This window comes from Chiloscyllium plagiosum, chromosome 35 (genome assembly GCF_004010195.1).
Source record: "Chiloscyllium plagiosum isolate BGI_BamShark_2017 chromosome 35, ASM401019v2, whole genome shotgun sequence".
Classification (NCBI taxonomy): Eukaryota; Metazoa; Chordata; class Chondrichthyes; order Orectolobiformes; family Hemiscylliidae; genus Chiloscyllium; species Chiloscyllium plagiosum.
In genome coordinates this window covers 38,217,718-38,241,713 of record NC_057744.1, presented here as the reverse complement: position 1 = coordinate 38,241,713, position 23,996 = coordinate 38,217,718, and the positions used below count along the sequence as shown (strand labels likewise).

The window sequence follows — 23,996 nt, the reverse complement described above, 5'->3', positions numbered from 1 at the left end:
TTAGCTAAAACAAAGTGTTTAAAGTGCCATAGCACCTCCAATGCAGCATTCCCAAAGTACAAAAATGTTTCTTGGATCTTGTTTCTTGGTGTGCCACAAGTGTTGCATTTGGGCTAAGGTTACATTAGTAACCAGGAAGAAAGAAATAGACTTTGCCTCATTTAAATTTTCTGGCACATCTAGCCTGTCAAAAATGTGGTAATGTTGTGCACCAGCTGCCCAAGTGCAGGGATATATTCTGACTTTGGATCATTGGGCAGTGGTGAGAGTGGTTGAGAGTTTAGGTAACATGGTTAGGGGTATTCAGGGTTTTGGGGCACAGTGGTGGGAGGTGTTGGGAATACAAGGCACAATTCTTCAGACATTATTCAGTGCCCAGATGCTGGACTCTCCAACCTGTAGTTTCAATCTTATTTCTGGACCCTAATAAAGATCCTTTATTTCAAGTTCAAATCCTCCATCACTAGTGTCAGTTCCATTGATTTCTCAATAGTATTGGCCAAGATCCGACAAATAAGAATTCCTCCCTTTCCTTCCGCAGCTTCCTGACTTATCAGAAATATTTAATTCTGTTAGTGGTTCTGACCTGTTTAAATCCACCTCAGGTACTAGGGATAATGCCTGTGGACTGTTACCTGAATACAGAATGACATATCTACATTGGTATCCTATCATTAGCCTCACTGCTGCCTGTTTCTTTAATAAATCTCAATGTATGCTTTGGAATGTTTTGCATTTCTTTCAATGTTCTCTTTAAAAATACTGTGATACCCAGTCCAATTATCTCAGCTCATTTCTTTTGAAACTTGAATGTTTCATTTGGACTCATTCTGTGTCACACTGTGACCCTGATCTGAGATTCCTGTTGCCACAATACCTCAGACTCAGGCCTGCAGCTGCATCGTCTGGCTCAGGTTCCTTGACCAGATATTGTCAGTAGCAATCCAGTATAGTGTCCTGGGTCATGTGTTTGGTACATGCTTCCTCTTTAGCCTCCATCACCAGTTCTTCTATTTTATTTAACGACATTTAATAAAGTACCCAAACCTATTAACTAAAATTGAAATGAATGGAATTCAGAGCAAACTATTAAAGTGATTAGGGAATTGGTTGAGCAACACTAGGGATATTGATCAGGTACTTGAATCAGAAGGATGTGGTGTTCCACTAAGAGCTATGTTTGGTCCTCACTTAGTTTACCCATATGTGGCTTAGCTAATGGAATAGAAAGTCACATGCCAAAATTTATCAGTGGCACACAGGTTGAGTTGTACATAGTGTGGGCGAAAATATAAAGTTGTAAAGAGCTATTGAGTGAATGGGCAAATCTGTGGCAAATGAATTTCAATGTAAATAGACGTGAGATCATTGGTTTGGACATAACAAGACTAGAACAGGTGACTTTGTGTGTCGGCACTGCTGGCTGGACCAACTTGAAAGGGTTAAGAAAAGATTTACAAGGGTGTTGCCAGGATTGGAGGATCTGAGCTACAGGGAGAGGCTGAATAGGCTGGGGCTGTTTTCTCTGGAGCGTCGGAGGCTGAGGGGTGACCTTATAGAGGTTTACAAAATTATGGGGGGCATGGATGTATAATTGCAACATTTAAGAGGCATTTGGATGGGTATATGAATAGGAAGGGTTTGGTGGGATATAGGCTGGGTGCTGGCGGTTGGGACTAGATTGGGTTGGGATATCTGGTCGGCATGGACGGGTTGGACCGAAGGGTCTGTTTCCATGCTGTACATCTCTATGACTCTTAAGTTATTAAGAATAAGCAATAAATCTCCAATCATCTCCAGGTCTCAGTATAATTATTACATTTTCAGCACTGCCATTACTTTCAGTTTAGGTGCATGCATTTCTTTGATTTCAGCATTTTCTGTTGGGCTGTTGTGGTAGTGTCCTTACCTGTGGATGAGGAGGCCTGATTTCAAATCCCACCTGCTCCAGAGGTTTGTCATAACAGGGTGACTAGAAAATATCTCCTAACACACGCTGTTGTCCGCTCACCTGCGCGTAGCTGCATGCAGAATTGTCCAATTGCAGTTGGTTGCAAGGAAGGTAAAAACAGTTTATTTCAGTCATCCTGTTGATCAGTTGAGCAAACAGGTCATCAAGTCATTGAGATCTACAGCACAGATAAAGGCCCTTAAGCCCATCAAGTCCACACCAACCCTCCGAAGTGCAACCCACCCAGACACGTTCCCCTACATTTACCCCTTCGCCTAACCCTACGGCAATTTAGCATGGCCAATTCACCTAACCTGCACATTTTTGGACTGTGGGAGGAAACCGGAGCACCCGGAGGAAACCCACGCAGACATGGGGAGAATGTGCAAACTCCACACAGTCAGCCGCCTGAGGCGGGAATTGAACCCGGGTCTCTGGTGCTGTGAGGCAACAGTGCTAACCACTGTGCCACCGTGCAACCAACAAAGCCTCACCTGATGATCCTTCAGTTATTCCATCTCTGGTTTCTGCGGTGATACTCACCTTAATCAAAAATGCAACACCCCTCCCCTCCTTCTACCACCTCTGTCCCACCTAAAGCACCAGTACCCCGATGCATTAAGCCACCAGTCCTGGCCCTCCCTTTCTAAAACGGCTATAATGTCCCAGTCCTATGTACCTATCGACGTTGAGTTCATCGGCCTAACCTCTAGCATTGAAATAAATGCAATTTAATCCAACAGGCATTCCTTTCGATATCCTGTCATAATGCAGGGATGTTTTGACTTAATGCTTTGTCGCAGTCTCAAACTTGTGTTTTAAATGACTTTGGTTTTAGGCTGGAATCAGGAAAGGTTTTCACCATGTTATGTGATTTATTGTCTGTAAATTAATGCTTTTAAATGTGAATTGCTAGATATTCAAAGTTCATGTATAGCCCAGTACAATTTTCTGGATATAAAAGGAGCTATTCATTTCAAATCTGAATCTCATAAATATCTCAGAGAAGGCGTTCCTCATTCTGAATCTGAGAAGGCATTTGAATTTTTAAGAAATTGTTTAGGATAGTTTGGAATTCGATGGTGGCTAGAAATTCAAGAAATAGAAGCAATTATTTAGAATCGGCTTGTTCTTACTGTTAGGCGGACAGCATTTGCATAAATATATAATAACTATGCTAATTCATCTGCTTGTTAATCTTTTATACCGTTAATTTGGAATTTAAATTTAAAATTAGATCTTAAGGTGCTTTCCTAAAAGTATACGTTAATCTCAGGGCAATCATAGTCTTTGACTAAGATATATATAGGGTTAGAGGTCCACAATGAGTCTGCTCCAAGGTACAATTGCCAAAATAATCATAGGAAAGAAAGTTCTTAAGTATTCAATAATCAAAGCTCTGAGAATTTCTCGTGCACGTAAAATATACAATATAATGCTGAAGGAATGGCAGGATATGCCCACTTCGAGAGTCTGCATGCTATTGAGGCTGTTCCAACATTTTCCAGGAGGATTGTGCTGATAATTAAACCCCACTACTCCAAAAGACATACCAAAAATGTTAATGTTTTGCTTTATCACTAAAATGATCAATTTCTTTCTCTTCTTTTCGTTTGAATAATAATGTAAGGTTTGAACAGGTTGAACTCAAAATAACTAATTTCTTATGAACGAAACTTTTTTTTTAAATGACAAAAGCTGTTATCAACTAAGTTATAGCCCTAGCCATTTAGGTCAGTTCCCCATAGGTCAATACTCTGTCTGTCTTGACCACAAAATAAAGTCCTGCTTCATCCTTCAATTCTATTTTACCTCATTATGTCAATATAAAGGGTTTCTCTGATAAATCAACAGTTAGTCTTTGTTCTGCCTGAATTGGAAAGGCTCCATATGTTTCAAAATCATCTGCTTTTCAAATTTTTTCAAACGTTGATTTGAAATAATGAAGTGGGATTTTCGGAGTCAGGACAAATCTGAAGGCCTTTAAAAATGGCAAGCAATACCTAGATGTAGAGTCCAGCTCAGCTTGGAACAGAACCCATTTGTGTCAGCATGCCAAAAGGCAGGCTGATGTGTTCAGCACTGCCTTTGAAACATAGAACATTGGTTACGTCAACAAACTTTCTCCAAGCCCAGAGACGTAAACACAAACTGGCTGAGCTTGTCCTATGTTGAAACTTTATTGCTGGAACAGCACAGCAGGTCAGGCAGCATCCAGGGAACAGGAGATTCGACGTTTCGGGCACAGGCCCTTCTTCAGGAATGAGCAGAGAGTGTTCAGCAGGAGAAGATAAAAGGTAGGGAGGAGGGACTTGGAGGAGGGGCGTTGGAAATGTGATAGGTGGAAAGAGGTCAAGGTGAGGGTGATAGGTCGGAGTAGGATGGAGGCGGAGAGGTCAAGAAGAAGACTGCAGGTCAGGAAGGCGGTGCCGGGCTGGAGGGATCCGGCTGAGAATAGGTGGGGGGTGGGGGGATGAAGAAACTGGTGAAGTCCAAGTTCATCCCCTGCGGTTGGAGGGTTTGGAGAGCTTGTCCTATGCAGAATTAAGCAATATCTACATATCCCAGACACAGACACAATTACAAGATACAATACAAGATACAAATACAATAAAAAGCCCAGTGGGCCGAAGATCCAATCTGAACGAATCGAAATTGGGGAAGACTTCTTGTGCTCTACTTGTTTTCCTGTCATTGAGATCAGAATGCTGACAGTCTATGACAATAAGAGGTAGATCAGCTTTAGTTTTGATAACAGTCAATTATAAATAACAGATCATCTTTCAGATTTTATGAGGAAATTGAAGGGCCTGATTTCTGGAACTTTATCCTGTTCCCAGAAGATATACTGAAAGAGATCTGTGCAGCTTGTCCTGCTATAAGATTTTCTCTTTTCCAAAAAAAAAGAGCGAGATCTTCCTGTTGTTGCTGTCTGCTTCTTTATGGTTTGTTCCTTTAACTGATAGCGAGGTGTGTACTAAAACAGGATTATAGTTCAAAGACTGTTGCTCGGTTAGACTTGATGGAACTGAATGACCTACTTCTGCTCCTGTGTTTTACGGACCTTCAATGCATGGGCCCCATTTCTTCCAAATCAAATCTGTTTAGCAATTAATTCCATAAGACCCATCTCCCATCTCTCTTCTAAAAACTTTGCTTGCCTATTTTCCACAGTCATTTGACTTTTTATCACCGTTCCCAGCAATTACATGTCTCTTCAAAGACTTTTTTAATCCAGCAGGTCCAAACATTTCAATATTACAATTCTTCTTGGTCCTTATATGTAGTCCTAGCAAGACAACCTGAAAACAATGGTGTTTCCATGCACTTGTTGTTCATATTCCAAGTGGTGGAGGTCATTGATCTGTGGCTAGCTGCCAAAGAAACCTTGGCAGCTTCTTGTAGATTGCCTCTTGTAGATTTTTCACATTTCACCACTGCATGAAAGTGGCAATCAAGAGTAAATATTTAAGAAGATGGCTGTGTTGTTGATTAGGGAAGTTGTTTTGTCTTGGACAGGCTTTGAACTTCTTGAGTATTGTTGGAGCTGTATCCATTTAGTCTGTGAAAAGTATCCCATCAGACACATAACTTGTGCTTTGTAGACTATGGTCAGGTTTAGGAGTTCAGACACTGCCACAATATGACTAGCTGAAAGCTTACTTTTGTAGCCATTCCATTTTTTAAAATTTGTTCAATTAATGTCAGCAATGCTAGCCAGTACTTATGTCCCATCTCTCGTTGCCTCTGAGAAGTTGGGTGGTAAGCTGCCTCCTTGAACTGCTGCAGTTAGTGTGGTGTAGATAGTACCCACAATGCCCTTAAGAAGGGAGTTTGAGCATTTTGAACTAACATCAGTGATGCAACAATATTCTAGACATAAATCAGAGTGAAGAGGAACTCCACAGCTGTATACGCTTACATGGATCTGCTTTTGTTCTAGACCACTTGGGTTTGAAGGTGCAGTGCAATGCATCTTGTACAGGTGTACACCATTGTGTGTTGCTGATGGAAGTGAATGTTGATGGTGATGAATTAGTCCCAGTCAGTTGTTCTGCTTTATCCTGGATGGTGTTGAGCCCCTTGAGAGTTGTTGAAAATACATCCATCTCGGCAAGTCCTGACTTGTGTCTTTTAGATCGTGAGCAGACAACAAAAGTGAGGAGATGCGTTATTTGTGATAGATCTCCCAGTCTCTAACCTGTTATTATAGCTCAGTAGTTTAATAGCTAGTGCAATTCAGTTTCTGGTCAATGTTAACTCTGGGGACGTTAGTAGTGAAGGATCAAGGTTGGTAATGCTCTTAAATGTGATGGTTAGATTCTTTGTTGCTTATTCGTCACCTTGCACTTGTGTGCACAGATTGTTTCTTGCCACTGACTAGCCCAACCCTGGATGTTGGTTAGGTTTTGTCCCAATGGACATGGACTGGTGTGGCTTGTCCAATGCAATTTGGGGCAGTGATGACTCCTACAAATGATGTTGAAGGAGGATCTGGTGATAGTCATTTGAAAAACAGCTGTGGAACTGAGTTCCAAGCATCTACCACACTTTGTGTAGAAGTGCCTCCTAACATCTCTCTTGAACAATCTGGCCCTAATTCTCAGACCATGGCCTTTCAATCTAGAATCTCCAACCAATGGAAACAGTTTACCTTTATCTATCCTGTCTTTTCCTGGTAGGATCTTGAAGATTTAAGATCACCCCTTAACCTTATAAAGTCTGGAGAAAAAAGGCTCAATTTCTGTAATATGTCCTCAGAACCTAACCCCTAAAGACCAGGAATCATCCTTGTAAACCTAAATAGTACTCTCTCCAAAGCCAGTATATACTTGCTAAGGTGTGATGCCCAGGTCTGATTACAGTACTCTAATTGATGTCTAACCAGCGATTTGTGGAGATGCAACATAATGTCTGCATCCTTATGCTCAAGTCCTTTGGAAAAAAAAGGACAGCTTTTTGGGGTTTTTTTGCACTTGTTTGTGAGATTTTAAGGATCTATGCACCTGAACTCTCCAGTCTCTTTGGACATCCACTGTTTTCAATCTCATACCATCTATCCTTTTCCGTGGGTGGCACAGTGGTTAGCACTGCTGCCTCACAGTGCCGGAGACCCGGGTTCAATTCCCGCCTCAGGCGACTGGAGTTTGCACGTTCTCCCTGTGTCTGCGTAGGTTTCCTCCGGGTGCTCCGGTTTCCTCCCACAGTCCAAAAGATATGCAGGTAAGGTGAATTGGCCATGCTAAATTGCCCGTAGTGTTAGGTAAGGGGTAAATGTATGGGTATGGGTGGGTTGCGCTTCGGCGGGTCGGTGTGGACTTGTTGGGCTGAAGGGCCTGTTTCCACACTGTAATGTAATCTAATCTCACACTTGGTTACATCGAGCTCCATCTGCCATTGTTTTGCCTGTTCATATAGTCTACCAAAATCCTTTGTAATTTTATACTATCATCCTCACTGTTTATAAAGCCACCTAACTTGATATATCAGCAAATCTGAATATATATAAATAATTGAGGCCTTAACACAGATATTTGTGGGACACCACTGGTCACATCCTGTTAAAGGAGAAGGCAGGTTATGAGGCTGATAGTTACCAGAAGTGAAAGGAAGGGACAGAAGTGAGCGGAGGTGCTTGAGTCTATTATCAAGGAAGAAATAGCAGCGCATCTGGAAAGAAATTGTCCCATTGTACAGACGCAGCATGGCTTCATGAAGGGCAGGTCATGCTTCACAAATCTTTTGGAATTCTATGAAAATATTTCAAGCAAGGTGAATAATGGGGAACCAGTAGATGTGGTGTACCCAGATTTCCAAAAGGCCTTTGACATGGTGTCGCACATGCGGCTGCTGCACAAGATAAGGAGGCATGGTGTTAGGGGTAGAGTACAGACGCAGCATGGCTTCATGAAGGGCAGGTCATGCTTCACAAATCTTTTGGAATTCTATGAAAATATTTCAAGCAAGGTGAATAATGGGGAACCAGTAGATGTGGTATACCCAGATTTCCAAAAGGCCTTTGACATGGTGTCGCACATGCGGCTGCTGCACAAGATAAGGATGCATGGTGTTAGGGGTAGAGTATTAGCATGGATAGCGGATTGATTAGATTAGATTAGATTAGATTGATTACTTACAGTGTGGAAACAGGCCCTTCGGCCCAACAAGTCCACACCGACCCGCCGAAGCGTAACCCACCCATACCCCTACATTTACCCCTTTTACCTAACACTACGGGCAATTTAGCATGGCCAATTCACCTGACTTGCACATCTTTGGAGTGTGGGAGGAAACCGGAGCACCCGGAGGAAACCCACGCAGACACGGGGAGAATGTGCAAACTCCACACAGTCAGTCGCCTGAGGCGGGAATTGAACCCGGGTCTCTGGCGCTGCGAGGCAGCAGTGCTAACCACTGTGCCACCGTGCCGCCCACGGATTGGTTGACTAACAGGAAGCAAAGAGTGGGGATAAATGAGTGCTATTCTGGATGGTGTGCCTCAGGGATCACTGTTAGGACTGCAATTATTTACAATTTATATAGATGATTTGGAGTTGGGGATTGCGTGTTGGGTGTCAAAATTTGCCAATGACATGAAGCTGAGTGGCAAAGCAAAATGTGCAGAGGACTGTGAAACTTTGCAGAGGAACATGGATACATTGAGTGAGGGGGCAAAGGTCTGGCAGATGGAATACAATGTTAGTAAATATGAAGGTAGGAGTAACAGCAAAATAGATTATTACTTGAATGGTAAAAAGTTACAGCATGCTGATTTACAGAGAGACATAGATGTCCTTGTGCATGAGTCACAGAAGGTTGATCTGCAGGAATGACAAGTAATTAGGAAGACAAATGGAATTTTGTTCTTCGTTGCTAAAAGGGTTGAGGCTAAAAGCATAGAGGTTATGTTGCAGCTGTACAGGGTGGTGGTGAGGCCACACCTGGAGTACTGTGTGCAGATTTGGTCTCCTTACTTAAGAAAGGATGTATTGGCACTCGTGGGGATGTACAGGAGGTTCACTAGGTTGATTCCGGAGTTGAGGGGTTGGCTTATGAGGAAAGGCTGAATAGAATTCAGAACAATGAGGGGAGGATATTATAGAAACATATAAAATTATGAAGGAAATCAATAAAATATAAATAGACTGGATGTTTCCACTGGTGGGTGAGACTCGGATAAAAGGGCATGGCCTCAAGATTAGAGGAAGCAGGTTTAGAACTGAACTGAGAAGGAACTTCTTCCCCCAGAGGGTTGTTAATCTATGGAGTTTGTTGCCGACCGAAGTAGTTGACGCTATTTCCGTTATTGCTTTTAAAGCTAAGGTAGTTACTTTTTTGAAAAATAAAGGAATTCAGGGTTATGATGAAAATGCGGGTAAGTGGGGCTGAGTCCATGAAAAGATTGGCCATGATCTTATTGAAGGTGGTGCAGGCTCTAAGGGCCAGACGGACCTGCACCAGCTCTTATGTTCTTATGAATGTATGAATGTCATACTGCATCAATGAATCATGAAGAACAGTTTCACAAGTGGCAGAGATGCAGAATCTTTTCAATCTGAGAAGATAATTTTTTGTTCAGCAAAGATATTAAGGGACTGAAGGCAGGGGAATGCAGTTAGGCCACAGGTCAGCCATTGAATAGGGAAACAGGCTCAAGTGATTGAATGGACTACTCCTGTTACTGTGTTCCTAAAATTTTGATTTTCTAATTTTCCAATCGAATCAGAAAGGCAAATGCATGGCTTGAGAGATGGTGTAGAAAAGAGTGGTTTAGATTTTTGGGATTTGGGAATCACTTTTGTGGAAGGAGAAAGCTGTTCAGAAGAGATGAGTTTTACCTGAGCAGAACTGGAACTAATCACCTGGCTGAGAGAGTAAACAGTGTGGTGTAGCTGGGTTTGAATTTGTAAAAGCAGGGAGTGGGTTGACTAATGGCTTAGCTTTGAAAGTACCAGGGAAGGCAAAAGAGATAGAATGGAGAACAGGGAAAAAGAATCGAGAGATGGTTTGAGTGTTGACAGTGAACAAGGAAGTGACTGTCTTCCAATGGGAAAGAAAAAGGGCAGTATGCACAGATTAGTGTTTTAAAAAATTGAGGAACTGGAAGCAGAAATTGCGCTGGGGGAATAAAGCATAGTCGCATTGTCATAAACGTTGATAAAACTAGAGCAGGGCTGGATGCTTAACATCCTGGTTATAAGAATATTTAGTAGCAACAGAATGTGTAAAAGGGATGTGGTGTGACAGTCTTGGTCAAAGATGCATGAGATGCAGTTTGGAAATTAGAATCTATGTTGTTGGAGGTGCGAAACCAAGTGATGACCAGTAGGTGTTTATTGTAGACCTCAAGGTAGTGGGAAGGAAGTAGAAGAGAGCATTTATTGGCAGATCATGGAACCGGCAGGACAAGTAAGGTTGTGATAGTTGATTATTTCAATTAGCCTAAGGTAGACTAGGAAGAAGATGGAGTGTGAGGCATGGAAGAGAAGAAATTCCTTTAAAGTGTGCAGGAGAACGTTGTGTATCAGTAAACGTCCAGTCCTACCAAGGAAGAGGCTATGCTGCATCTGGTCCTAGGAATCAAGGCCGGCCAAGGGGAGAATGTTAGAGTCAGGGAGCATTTGAGAAATAAGATCCCAGACTGGAAAAAAGCAGATTTTAGAGGTCTAAATGTTAAACTGAAGCAGATTGATTGGAAGCACATTTTGCTGGATGAAATTGGAAAATTTTAAAAGGAGAGATGGATATGACACAAGCTAGGTACATGCTCATGAGAAATAAATACTCAGTATCCAAAAGTAGAGTACCCTGGATGACTCGGGATACTGATGAGAAAATAAGGAAGAAAAAGGAGGCACATGATGTATACTCGAGTAATAATAGCAACAGAAATCAGGAAGAATATCTCAAATGCAAGAAAGAAGCTTAAGGCTAAGAGGAAGCATTAGCAAAGGATAGCAGGCTGCGCTAAAACAAATAGTATAAGTTCTTCAAGCATATTAATAGTAAAAGATTAGTGAAGGATATAGTGGGATCCATTAGGATCAAGCTGTTTACTAAAGCAAAGGGTATGGCAGAGGTACTAAATGAATACTTTGTTTCTGTCTTTACCAAAATAGAAAATGGTGACAATGACACAGTTGAAAATGTGGGTGTTGAGCAACTGGGCAGTACAATATTTGACAAAATGGCTGGCAGCACTTCAGGTAGAGAAGTTGCCAGGTCCTGGTGGGATGGGGTTATGTCCTAGATCACTAAGAAAGGGAAGGGAGAAAATTATAAGGTCATTGACTGAAGTATTCCAGGTGTGAAGACAGCATTAGTTGTGGAGTCTGGAGAATTGCAAATGGGACAACATTGTTTAAGAATGGGACAAAGGATAACTCTGGAAACTACAAACCTGTCAGCTTGACATCAAACTGCTGGAAAAATGATGGAGGCCATAATATGGAATGAGGTAAATATATATACTTAGAGAAAAATAAGTTAATACGAGGCAATCAACATGGCTTTGTTCAGGACAGGTCATGTCTGGCAAATATGATTGAGCTCTTTGATGAGGGTAGTGCTTTGGATTATATATTTGGACATTCATAAAGCATTGAAACGGTGCCACGTTGCAAGTTAGTTAGCACATTAGAAATGTTTGGATTCATGTGTCCTTGGCAACCTGGATTAAAAGTTGGCTGAAAGGTAAGAAACAGAGTATAAGTAAAGAAGGGCATTTCTTAGATTGAAGACCAGTTGAAATTGGTGTTCCCCTGGGATCTGCTTTTTCTGATTTATATAAACAGTTTAGAGATGGGTGTTCAGCAGAATCTCTAAGTATGTAGATTTTGCTAAACTAGAGAGAATAATGAATTGTGAGGATGATGCTAAGTGATTTCAGAGGGACATTGATAAGTTGGGCTGGCAGATGAATTTCAGTGCAGAAAAATGAGGTCATGCATTTTGGGAGAAGAAATGCAGAGAGACAATACTGGCTCAATGATACAACTTTGAATGAAGTAAAAAGCATTTGGAATAAAATGAATTATTTAGCACTGCAAATGGAGAAAAACGGTGCATCTTTGTGCATGAATCGCAGGGAGTACAGGTTTAGGATTTGAATATCTTAATGTATCTACTGCTTTGGAAGGATATGCAGGTGGGAAAAGGAGTTAGTGTAGCTTGTTAGTTAAGGAAGAGATCAGTGTTGAAGTGAGAAATGATACAAGCACTAGAGATCAAGACTTAGGTTCCGTCTGGGTAGAAGTAAGAAATAGCAAGGGAAAAAAAGCCCTTGGTGAGATTAAACTATAGGTTCCCAAAAAACCAGGAAATTCTGGGGCTTATAAGAAACGTACAGCAATAATCATGGGTGTTTTTAATATGCATGTATTTTGGATTGACCAAAATGACAAAGATAGCTCTAGTGAGAATTCTTGACTATTAGAGATTGTTTCTTGGAGCAATATGTTTTGGAACCAACCAGTGCGCAGGCTATTTTGGTTTGCAATTGTGTAATGTGGTGGGATTAATTAACGATATAGGATCTTTAGGAAAAAGTGATCATAACATAGTAGAATTTCAAATTGAGTTGGAGGGTGAGAAACTGGAGTCTCACCCTCATATTCTGGCAAAAGGACAGATTTGGCCCTAGTGGACTGGACTGGACTGGAGGACTAAATGTAAGGAGAATTGATGAGCAGTGGCAGATGTTTGAGATACTCAGTTGGTCCCAACTTGAATATATTCCAGAAAAAAATTGTAAAAGGTAAAAATGTCATCCATGGCTAAGATTTTATAAAGACAAAGTCTAAGGCATGCTATCTAAAGGTAACTTATTAGCTTGGATATAGAATTGGCTAACCAACAGAAGAGAGTCGGGATAAATGGATCTTTTTCTGATTGGCAAGATGTAAGTTGCAGTGTGCCACAGAATTTGATCCTTGGACCATAACTATTTAAAATCTGTACTGATGACTTGGAAGCAGGGATCATAAGTGCTATTGCCAATTTTGCAGATGACAATGAAATAAGTGAGAAAGTAAATTTAATGAGAATGGGTGTGAGTTAATCCATTTTGATCCAAGGACTAAAAAGACAAATTGTTATCGAAATAAAATGTTTCAGTGTCGAGAGATCTGTGCATCCTTGTGCATGAATCGCAGAAAACTAATATGCAGGTACAGCAGGTAATAGAATGGAATGGCAAATAGAATTTTGGCATTTATTGCGAAAGGAATAGAGTATAAAAGTAGGGAAGTGTCCAAGGCATTTGTGAGACTGCACCTGAAGTATTGTGTAAAATTTTGGGTCACTTCCTTAAGAAGGAATGTAGTTGGACTGGGATAATTGAGAAGGTTCACTGATTCCAGGGGATGAGCAGTTCGTTTTGTGAAGAGAGATTGAGCAGTTTAGGCCTTTGCTGCCTGGAGTTTAGAAGAATGAGAAGAGTCCTAATAGAAGTACGTAAAATGTGAAAGGGGGTTGACAAAATACAGATAGAAATGAAACGTAGAGAGGAAACATCTTCATGGGTTCTAATCTGGAATGAGAAGTCATCGTTTCAGGATAAGGGTAGAAATTTAAAACAAATGAGAAATTACTTCTTTCAAAGTGTAAAATTCACTCCTCAAAGTATGCTGGACATTGAGTAAATTTAAGGAGGAGATAGACAGGCTTTTAATTAGTACTGGGTTGAAGGGTTATGGAGAGCAGGCAGGAAAGTAAAGTTAAGGCCGAGATGAAATCATCCACTATTGTATTAAATGGAGGATCAGGCTTGGAGGGGCTGAATTGCCCACTCCTGCTTCTAGTTCTTATGTTCCTATAGAATGGGATCAGGAATGTCTTAGAAATATTCAAAATTTTATAGGTTGCAAAATCTGAGAGTAGAATGTATAATGGACATTGTAAAAGTATGACCTGACAACAACATTGTGGCTAATGTGCAGTTTCAAGTGGAGTGCCAAGTGAGATTTGTTTACACTCACTATGGGAAGGACTGTACCTGAGGTCATTACCACTTTTCATAGATAGCACTGTATACGAGTGACTGTTAAAGTATACTGTCACAGATGGCTATTTCTCCCGTTTGGATCATGCTGTGCTTACTCAGGTGAACTATCTCTCAAAACGTTCAGATAAGTAACCTTGAATGCAACTGGAACCCATGTTCCTGATAGTGAACTAATGACTTTGTTTCTGATTTCATCCTGCAGACAAAGCTGCCTGCGACAATCACTGTGCCTTTATCAGTACTAAACCAACCACTTAAAGGAAAAGGAGTGATGGCAGGACCAATCATCAAGGGGAATCTCGGGGCAAAGTGAGTAATAATCTGGTATATTGTGGGCAGGGCTGGTAATAACTCAGATGAATTAAGTGGAGCTGAGAAGATGTGTCCCAGGGATCGGAACTAGTGCCTCTAGATTTCCTTAACAAACGTAAATTGGGAATTCTGTATACATTGGTCAAATTTGTTGATGCTACTAAGTAGGGTATTTAAAAAGAAAAGCTGGGTCTCCAATGTCCCTAACTCCTTCGTGTGCAGGAAGTGTATCCAGCTGCAGCTCCTGTCTGTCTGCTTAACGAAACTGGAGCTGTGGCTGGATTCATTTTGGAGTATTGGTGAGGCTGGGGGAATCGTGGATCAACATTCAGTAAGTTGATCACACTGCAAATACAATTACTGAGGAAGATAGCGCATGGGTGACCAACAGATAGAGGAAGAATAGGAAGGTAGTGCAGGGATCCCCTGCAGACAATTCCCTCCAAAATAGATATACCGTTTTGGACACTGTTTGGGGAAATGGCTCATCAGGGAAGGCAGCAGCAGCCTGTTAAGAACAAAGAACAAAGAAAATTGAGTAGTCCCTGTCAGTGAGCCCATCTCTGTGTCCGCTAGTAGTCCCTGTCAGTGAGCCCATCTCTGTGTCCGCTAGTAGTCCCTGTCAGTGAGCCCATCTCTGTGTCCGCTAGTAGTCCCTGTCACAATGTTGCATTGTGTTGCACAGGAGGGCAGGAGAAAGTGTGGCAGAATTATAGTCACTGGGAATTCAATGCTGTGAGGAATAGAGAGGCATTTCTGTAGCCATAAATGATAGTCCAGGATGCTATGTTGCTTTCCTGGTATAAGGCTAAGGACAGACTAGAGGTTGGCTAACGTGATGCCACTATTTCAGGAAGGATGTAAGGAAAAGCCAGGGATAGATAAGAGTGGTGAGCCTGACCTCATTGGTGGGCAAGTTGTTGGAGGGAATCCTGAGGGATAGGATTTACATGCATTTGGATAGGCAATTACTTATTAGGGATAGTCAATATGGCTTTGAGCAAGGGAAATCACATCTTACTAATTTGATTTGAGTTTTTTGAAAAAGTAACGAAGAGGATTGATGAAAGCAGAACAGTGGACATGATCTCTAAGGACTTTAGTAAGGTTCAACAAGGTTCCCCGTGGGAGACTGGTTCGCAAGATTAGATCACATGGAATGCAGGGAGAACTAGCCATTTGGATACAGAAGTGGCTCGAAGGTAGAAGACAAAGGGTGGTGGTGGAAGGCTGCTTTTCAGACTGGAGGCCTGTGACCAGTGCATACCACAAGGATTTGTGCTGGGTCCTCCTGCTTTTTGTCATTTATGTAAATGATTTGCGTGTGAATATAGGAGGGCAGGACTTTTAATGTAAGGTCCTGGGGAGTGTTGCTGAACAAAGAGATCTTGGAGTGCAGGTTCATCATTCCTTGAAAGTAGAGTCTCAGGTAGATAGGATAGTGAAGAAGATGTTTAGTAATGCTTTCCTTTATTAGTCAGGTTATACTCCCAACAGGTTTATTTGGAAGTACAAGCATTCGGACCGCTGCTTCTTTGTCAGGTAGCTAGCTACCTGATGAAGGAGCAACCCTCCGAAAGCTTGGGCTTCCAAATAAACCTGTTGGATTATAACCTGGTGTTGTGTGATTATTAACTTTTTCCACCCCTGTCAAACACCGGCTCCTCCACATTATTGGTTCGAACATTGAGAGGTGATGTTGCAGCTGTATATGATATCGGTTAGGCTGCTTTTGGAATATTATGTGCAATTCTGGTCTCCCTTCTAAAGGAAAGATGTCATGAAACTTGAAAGGGTTCAGGAAAGATTTACAAGGATGTTGCCAGGGTTGGAGGATTTAAGCTCGAGGGAAGAGGCTGAACAGGCTGGGGCTGTTTTCCCTGAAGCGTCTGAGGCTGACGGGTGACCTTATCGAGGTTTATAAAATTATGAGGGCCATGGATAGGGTAAATAGACAAAGTCTCTTCCCTAGGGTGGGGGAGTCCAGAACCAGAGGGCATAAGTTTAGGGTGAGAGGGGAAAGATTTAAAAAGGACCCAAGGGGCAACTTTTTCACACAAAGTGTATGGAATGAGCTGCCAAAGAAGGTGATGGAGGCTGATACAATTACAATATCTAAAATATGTATGGATGCTTGTATGTATAGGAAGGGTTTAGGGGTATATGGGCTATGTGCTGGCAAATGGGACTAGATTAGGTTCGGTTATCTGGTGGCATGGTTGAGTTGGACTGAAGGGTCCATTTCTGTGCTATACATCTCTGTGACTCTGTGTTTCGGAGCGGCGGAAGACATTCTGGAGAGGGGTGTGAACAGCTAACTGTTATAGCAGATATAGGTAGCAAATATATAGGTTTAATAAAAAAGGATGAGGTCCTACAAACTGAATTTAGGCATTTAGGAGTTAAACTAAAAAGTAGGACCTCAAAGTTAGTAATCTTGGGATTGCTACCAGTGCTGCATGCTCGCCAGAGGAGGAATGGCAGGACAGCTAAGACAAATGTGGGGCTAGAAGGATTTTGCAAGAGGGAGAGATTCAAATTCATAGGACATTGAAACTGGGTTCTGGGGGATGGTTGGACCAGTACAAACTGGACGGTCTAAATCTGAATAGGAATGGAACCATTATTTGCACATGCTGTTGGAGAGGGTTTAAACTAATGTGGCAGGTGAATAGGAACCAATGCAGAAACTCAGAGGGACGTAAAGTGGGGACAGGAACAAAAAACAGTAAGGGGAAAAGTGAAAGTGGAAGGCAGAGAAACCATCAACAAAAATCAAAAAGGACCATGTTACCCCATGATTCTAAAAGGCTAATAAATGTTAAAAAAATGAGGCTGAAGACTCTGTCTCTCAATGCGAGGAGTATTTGTAATAAGGTGGATGAATCAACTGCAGAGACAGATATTAATGGATATGATGTAATTGGGATCACAGAGACCTGGCTCCTGGGTGACTAAAGATGGGAAGTCAACATCCAGGTTTATCCAATTTTCAGGAACGATGGATAGAAAGAAAAGAGAGCTGAGGTAGTGTTGCTGGTTAAGGAGAACACTGGGTAAGGGATGATGTTAGCCTGGGCAATGTGGAATCTGTATGGGTGAAACTACGGAACACCAAAGGGAAACAGACATTAGTGGGAATTGAGTTTGGGGATTGTATCAAATTGGAAATTAGAGATACATGCAGTAGGGTTACAGCAGTTATTGTAGTTGACCTCAATCTGCATATTGATTGGACTAACCAAACTGGTAGCAATGCATTGGAGGAGGATTTCCTGGAATGTGAGAGGGATGGCTTCCTTGCCCAGTGTCAAGGAACCAACGAGAGAGCAAGACATACTTGACTGGTATTGTGTAATGAGAGAGGATTAATTAGTAACATTGTGGTGCGAGATCCTTTGGGAAAGAGTGACCATGATATGGTAGAATTCTTCATTAAGATGAAGAGTCGCACAGTTAAGTCTGAAACTAGGTCCTGACTGTAAACAAAGCTAACTTTGATGGTATGAGGCATGAATTGGCTAGGATAAACTGACCAAGCATATTTAAGGAGTTTATGGTGGATAGGAAATGGCAGCCATTAAAAGAACATATGGATGAACTTCAAAAATTGTACACCCCAGTCTGATGTTAGAGTAAAATAGGGAACCATGGCTAACAAGGGAAATTAGGAACAGTGTTAAAGCTAAAACAGTGGGGCGGCACAGTTTCGCACTGCTGCCTCACAGCACCAAGGTCCCAGGTTTGATTCCAGCCTCGGGCGATTGTCTGTGTGGAGTTTGCACATTCTCCCCATGTCTGCGTGGGTTTCCTCCGGGTGCTCTGGTTTCCTCCCACAGTCCAAAAGATGTGCAGGCAGGTAAATTGGCCAGGCGAAATTGCCCGTAGGTAGTGTTAGGTACATTAGTCAGAGGGAAATGGGTCTGGGTGGGTTACTCTTTGGAGGGTTGGTGTGGACTTGTTGGGCCAAAGGGCCTGTTTCCACACTGTAGGGAATCTAATCTAATCTAATCTAATAAACAGGAGGCAAATAAATTGGTCAGATAAAGCAATAAACCTGAGGATTGGGAGAAATTCAAAATTCAGCAGAGGAGAACAATGGATTAAATTTGGAAGGGGAAAATAGAATATGAAAGTAAGCTGGCGGAAAACATAAAATTGACTGCAAAAGCTTCAATAGGTGTGAAGAGAAGAGAAAAAGACTGGTGAAGATGAATGTAGGTCCTTTGCAGTTAGAATCTGGTGAATTCATAATGGACAACAAAGAGATGGCAGATCAGTTGAACAAATATTTTGGATCTATCTTCACTAAAGAGGACAGAAATAACCTTCCGGAAATGCTAAGAGACAGAGGGTCAAGCATGAAGGAGGAACTGAAGGAAATCCTTATTCATCAGGAAATGGTATTGCGGAAATTGATGGAATGAAAACCCGATAAGTCCCCAGGGTCCGATGCTCTGCATCCCAGAGTACTTAAGAAAGTGACCCTAGAAATAACAGATTTACTGGTGATCATTTTTCAGCATTCTGTAGACTCTGGAAGAGTTCCAATGGACTGGAGGGTAGCTAATGTAACCCCGCTCGTTAAAAAAGGAGGGACAGAGAAAACTTGGAATTATAAGCCAGTTAGCCTCACCATTGGTGGTGGAGAAAATGCTCAAGTCAATCATTACGGATGTAATAACTGAGCATTTGGAAAGCAGTGACAGGATCGATCCAAGTCAGCATGTATTTACTAAAGGGAAATCATGCTTGACACATCTTATAGAATATTTCAGGATGTGGCCAGTAGAGCTGACAGGTGAATGTTGTTTATCAGAATTGTCAAAAGGCTTTTGGAAAGCCAGCATAGATGTGTTAAAGATGAATTGTGCTTAACAAAAATGATTTTGTTTTTCATATGATAGCAGAAAGATTGACGAAGCCACTGTGGTTTTATGCGGCTACATGGACTTGCAATATTTGATAAGAGCCCCACATAATTGGTTTGTCAGCAATGTTTAGATCCATGGGATAAAAGGGAATGAATACTGAATGGAGTGCAGTGAGAAATTATCATCTTTTGACTGAAAGAAGATATACAGTTGTGCTTCCCAGAGGAAGCAATACTAGGACTGCTGGTTTTCTTGATCTCTGATAATTATTTAGACTTGGGCATACAGGGCACAATTGCAAAATTTGCTGACAACAAAGGATAACAATACATTGCATTAGATTAGAATCCCTACACTAGGGAAACAGGCCCTTTGGTCCAACAACTCCACACCAACACTCCGAAGAGACCCATTCCCCTACCCTATATTTATCCTTCAATAATGCACCTAACACTATGGGCAATTTGGTGTGGCCAATTCACCTTACCTGCACATCTATGAAATGTGGGAGGAAACCGGAGCACCCAGAGGAAACCCACACAGACACGGGGAGAATGTGCAAACTCCACACAGACAGTACCCCGAGGCTGGAATCGAACCTGGGTCCCTGGTACTGTGAGGCAGCAATGCTAACCACTGAGGCACCATACCGCCCTTGAGCCACTGTGCTGCCCTGACTGTTTTCCTTGAATAAGAGATTTTTTAGAGGTTTTCAAAATTCACTTGTTTAGATAGAGTAAATAGAGAAAACAGTTCCCATTGGCAAAGGAGTTGAGAGCCAGAGAACAGAGATTTGGAGTGATTAGCAAAAGAATCAAAGATGACATGAGAACGCATTTTTCATGCAGCAAGTGGTTAAGTTCTGGAATTCACTGCCTGAAAGTGTGGTGACTGCAGATTCAATAATGACTTTCAAAAGAGAATTGTCTAATGAGGAAAGATTTGCACAGCTACAGAGAATAGTCGGGAAATTGGGACTAGCAGAAATGTTCTTATAGAGAGCCGGCATTGGCACAGCGCCTCTATCTGTACTATTACCATTTCATGGTAATTGAGGTGTTTAATGTGTTTTTTTTTGGTTTTTATGAAAAGAAACAATTTTCATGGTCGGGAGAATCCAGAATGAGGGATCAGAATCTTAAAATTACAGTCATGATGTTTAGGGATGACATCAGGAAGCACTTCCCCTTTCACTGGACAGTAGAAATCTGGTGGGCATTACCTCCTAAAAGGCTGCTGAGTCTGTGGTAAAATTGAAAATTTTAGAACTGAGATTGATAGAGCAAGAACACTAAGAGTTATGCAATGAAAGCAGGTAGGCAGCTTTCAGGTACAAATCAATGCTGGAACAGGCTGAGCAAGTTGAATAGCCTCCAGCTCGTAACGTCAGTTTAGAAACATGCAGCTTTATTGAAGAGTATTTTCAAGGATTCTCTCTGGTAGCTACTGGGTGAACCCAACAGGAAGGTGTGGTCACCTTGCAGCAAGGACAAGTCTTGGCTGTGTGGTGAACATTTCAATGCTCACTGTCAAACCATATGATCAGTGGCCATGTCGTGATGAGCCAAAGAATGTTGAAGACACATGGAACTATTCAGAGAGAGAGAGAGAGAGAGCGAGAACCCGATAGTGTAGCACTATATTTAAGTTCTGAAATTGCAATAATTTCTCAATGAGTATTATCTCTTTCTAGTATCAGTGGACTTGGCAGAAACATCATTCTCACGACCATGCCAGCAGGGACCAAACTAATCACTGGGAACAAACCTGTCAGCTTTGTCACAGCACAGCAACTACAGCAGCTTCAACAACAAGGACAGGCTACACAGGTAATACAGGATGGGATCGAGAGATTGGGATAACAGGGAATGGCATGTTTTAGTGTTTGAGTATGCTGAGTATCAGTGATTAAGAAATTGTTTGCAATTTGAAGTCATATGTAGATAAGTTGATTATCACTTTTTAACCCATGTTATAGAGTCATACAGCATGGAAACACACCATTCGGTCCAACCAATCCTTGCCGAACTAATCTAGTCCCACCTGCCTGCTCCTGGCCCATATCCCTCCAAACCTTTCCTATTCAAATATCTTTTAAGCATTGTAACTGTACTCATATCCAACACTTCCTCTGGAGTTTATTCCACACGCGAACCACCCTCTGTTGTTTTGCTTTTCCCTCTGTGGCATTTTAATGTTAATATTTTTATGGTGTAATGATCCCAGCTAATATTGCAATCTATATTGATCGATCATAGCTTGGTTTTAACAAAAGTGGCCTTTCATTGAACATAAACACACAATGCTGCACGTTCAAGTTTAACAATGAAAACTGAAGGGTATTAAGCAAAAGAGGTGAAAACAGAAGGAAACAAACTACTGTAAATCTTCTGGACCTGCAGAACTACAAATTTGCCGATCCATGTCAAAAAAATAAGTATAAACAAAAATCAGCATTCATTACAGTTTCATTACAATGGACACATGTTACTTTCTTTCTATCACTTGTGGTTCAAACCTGTCTACTTTATTACTTTGCTGTCTGTCTGTCTGTTCTCTCACAGCAGTGACCTTTCCCAGGTTACTGTTGTTTCATAGCAAATTCATGTTCTGTAATTTCCCTGTCTTTGGAGTTGTTTTAATTTGAGCTCACTTTCCAGTCCTGACTGCTTTTCTTTCTCCTCATTTTCCCTCTTCCTCTGTTTTTCTTTTTGCTCCCTTTCCATTTTGAGTTTTCTTGATGCTGTGCCCCCTAGTCTCTGGTTATGGTATGCTTCAAATTCCAATCTTTTCATTCCTAATTGTACCTTACCTAATTTACAGCTGCAATGCCCAATTTCAGGTTTTCTTTCTTCCAAATCTTGTCCAGCTTTTACTTCTACCTTCAGTTTGACTTGAATTTAAAATGTTAAATAACCTGCCATTATATTTTCCACTTAAAGAAAAGTCTTAGCAACATTCAAAACCATCTTCAAATTCCATGCAATAAATTGACAACACTGGTGTTTTAACCTGTTTCTAGTACCACAGCTAGCAGTGTATTCCAAACACCTACCACTCACAGTCCAAAGATGTGCAGGTTTGGTGAATTGACTATGCTAAATTACCCATTGTGTTAGGTGCATTAGTCAAGGGTAAATACAGAGTAGGGGAATGGGTCTGGATCAGTTACTCTTTGGAGGGTCGGTGTGAACTTGTTGGGCTGTTTCCACACTGTAGAGAATCTAATCTAATCTAGTCTAATCTAATCTAAACACTCCCTGTATAAAGAACCTACCTCTGACATCTTCCCCAAATCTTCCTCCAATCACCTTAAAATTATGCCCCCTTGTGACAGCCATTTCCACCCTGGGAAAAAGTCTCTGGTTATCCACTCTATCTCTGCCTGTCATTACCCTGTACACCTCTATCAAGTCACCTTTCATCCTTCTTTGCTCCAATGAAGAAAGCCCTAGTTCCCTCACCTTTTCTTCATAATACAGGCCCTCCAGGCGAGACAGCTTCCTGGTAAATCTCCTCTGCACCCTCTCTAAAGCTTCCACACGCTTCCTATAATGAGGTGACCAGAACTGAACACAATTTTCCAAGTGTGGTCTAACCAGGGCTTTACAGAGCTACAGCATAACCTCATGGCTCTTAAACTCAGTCCTGCTGCTAATGAAAGCCAAGACACCATACGCCTTCTTAACAACCCTATTCACTTAGGTGTGGTAACTTTGAGGGATCTATGGACATGGACCCAGGATCCCTCTGTTCCTCCACACTGCCAAGAATCCCGCCTTTAACCCTGTAATCTGCATTCACATTTGACCTTCCAAAATGAATCACTTCACACTTTTCCAGATTGAGCTCCATCTGCCACTTCTCAGCCCATCTCTGCATCCTGTCAATGTCCCGTTGCAATTTACAACATTATCCACAACTCCAACAACCTTTGTGTCATTGGCAAACTTACTAACCCACCCTTCCACTTCCTCATCCAAGACATTTATAAAAAATCACAAAGATCATAGGTCCCAGAACTGATCCCTGTGAAACACCACTGTTCACTGAGCTCCAGGCTGGATACTGTTACCTTCTATGGGTCAGCCAATTCTGTATCCAGACAGACAGGTTTCCCTGTATCCCATGACTCCTTACTTTCTGAATGAGCCTACCACAGGGAATCCTTATCAAGCTCCTTGCTAAAATCCATATACATCACATCCACTGCTCTACCTTCATCAATATGTTTGTCACATCCTCAAAGAATTCAGTCAGGCTTATGAGGCATGGCCTGCCCCTCTCAAAGCCATGCTGACTATCTCTAATGAAACTATGGTTTTCCAAATAATCATAAATCCTGTCTCTCAGAATCCTCTCCAATAATTTTCCCACCACTAATGTAATACTGACTGGTCTGTAATTCCCAGGATCATCCCTATTCCCTTTCTTGAACAAGGGAATAACATTTGCCACCCTCCAATCATCTGGTAGTACTCCAGTGGACAGTGAGATTGTAAAGAACATCACCAAAAGCCCAGCAATCTCTTCCCTCATTTTCTGTATAAACCTTGGATATATCCTGTCTGGAGAAAGTGAGGACTGCAGATGCTGGAGACCAGAGCTGAAAATATGTTGCTGGAAAAGCGCAGCAGGTCAGGCAGCATCCAAGGAACAGGAGAATCGACTTTTTGGGCATAAGCCCTTCTTCAGGAATGAGGAAAGTGTGTCCAGCAGGATAAGATAAAAGGTAGAGAGGAGGGACTTGGGGGAGGGGCGTTGGAATTGCGATAGGTGGAGGGAGGTCAAGGTGAGGGTGATAGGCCGGAGTGGGGTGGGGGCGGAGAGGTCAGGAAGAAGATTGCAGGTTAGG

At 41.8% G+C, this 23,996-nt stretch overlaps 1 protein-coding gene across 4 annotated transcripts in view; it reads left to right on the top strand.

Moving 5' to 3' along the window:
- The window catches only part of nfrkb (nuclear factor related to kappaB binding protein), a 161,174-nt gene that overhangs the window by 130,697 nt on the left and 6,481 nt on the right, over positions 1–23,996 (top strand). For all 4 annotated transcript variants that reach the window (XM_043676950.1, XM_043676947.1, XM_043676949.1 and 1 more), the window contains exons 24-25: positions 14,158–14,264; positions 20,835–20,970. In XM_043676950.1, the coding sequence (XP_043532885.1) occupies positions 14,158–14,264; positions 20,835–20,970 (243 nt within the window). The remainder of the gene's footprint in view (positions 1–14,157; positions 14,265–20,834; positions 20,971–23,996) is intronic.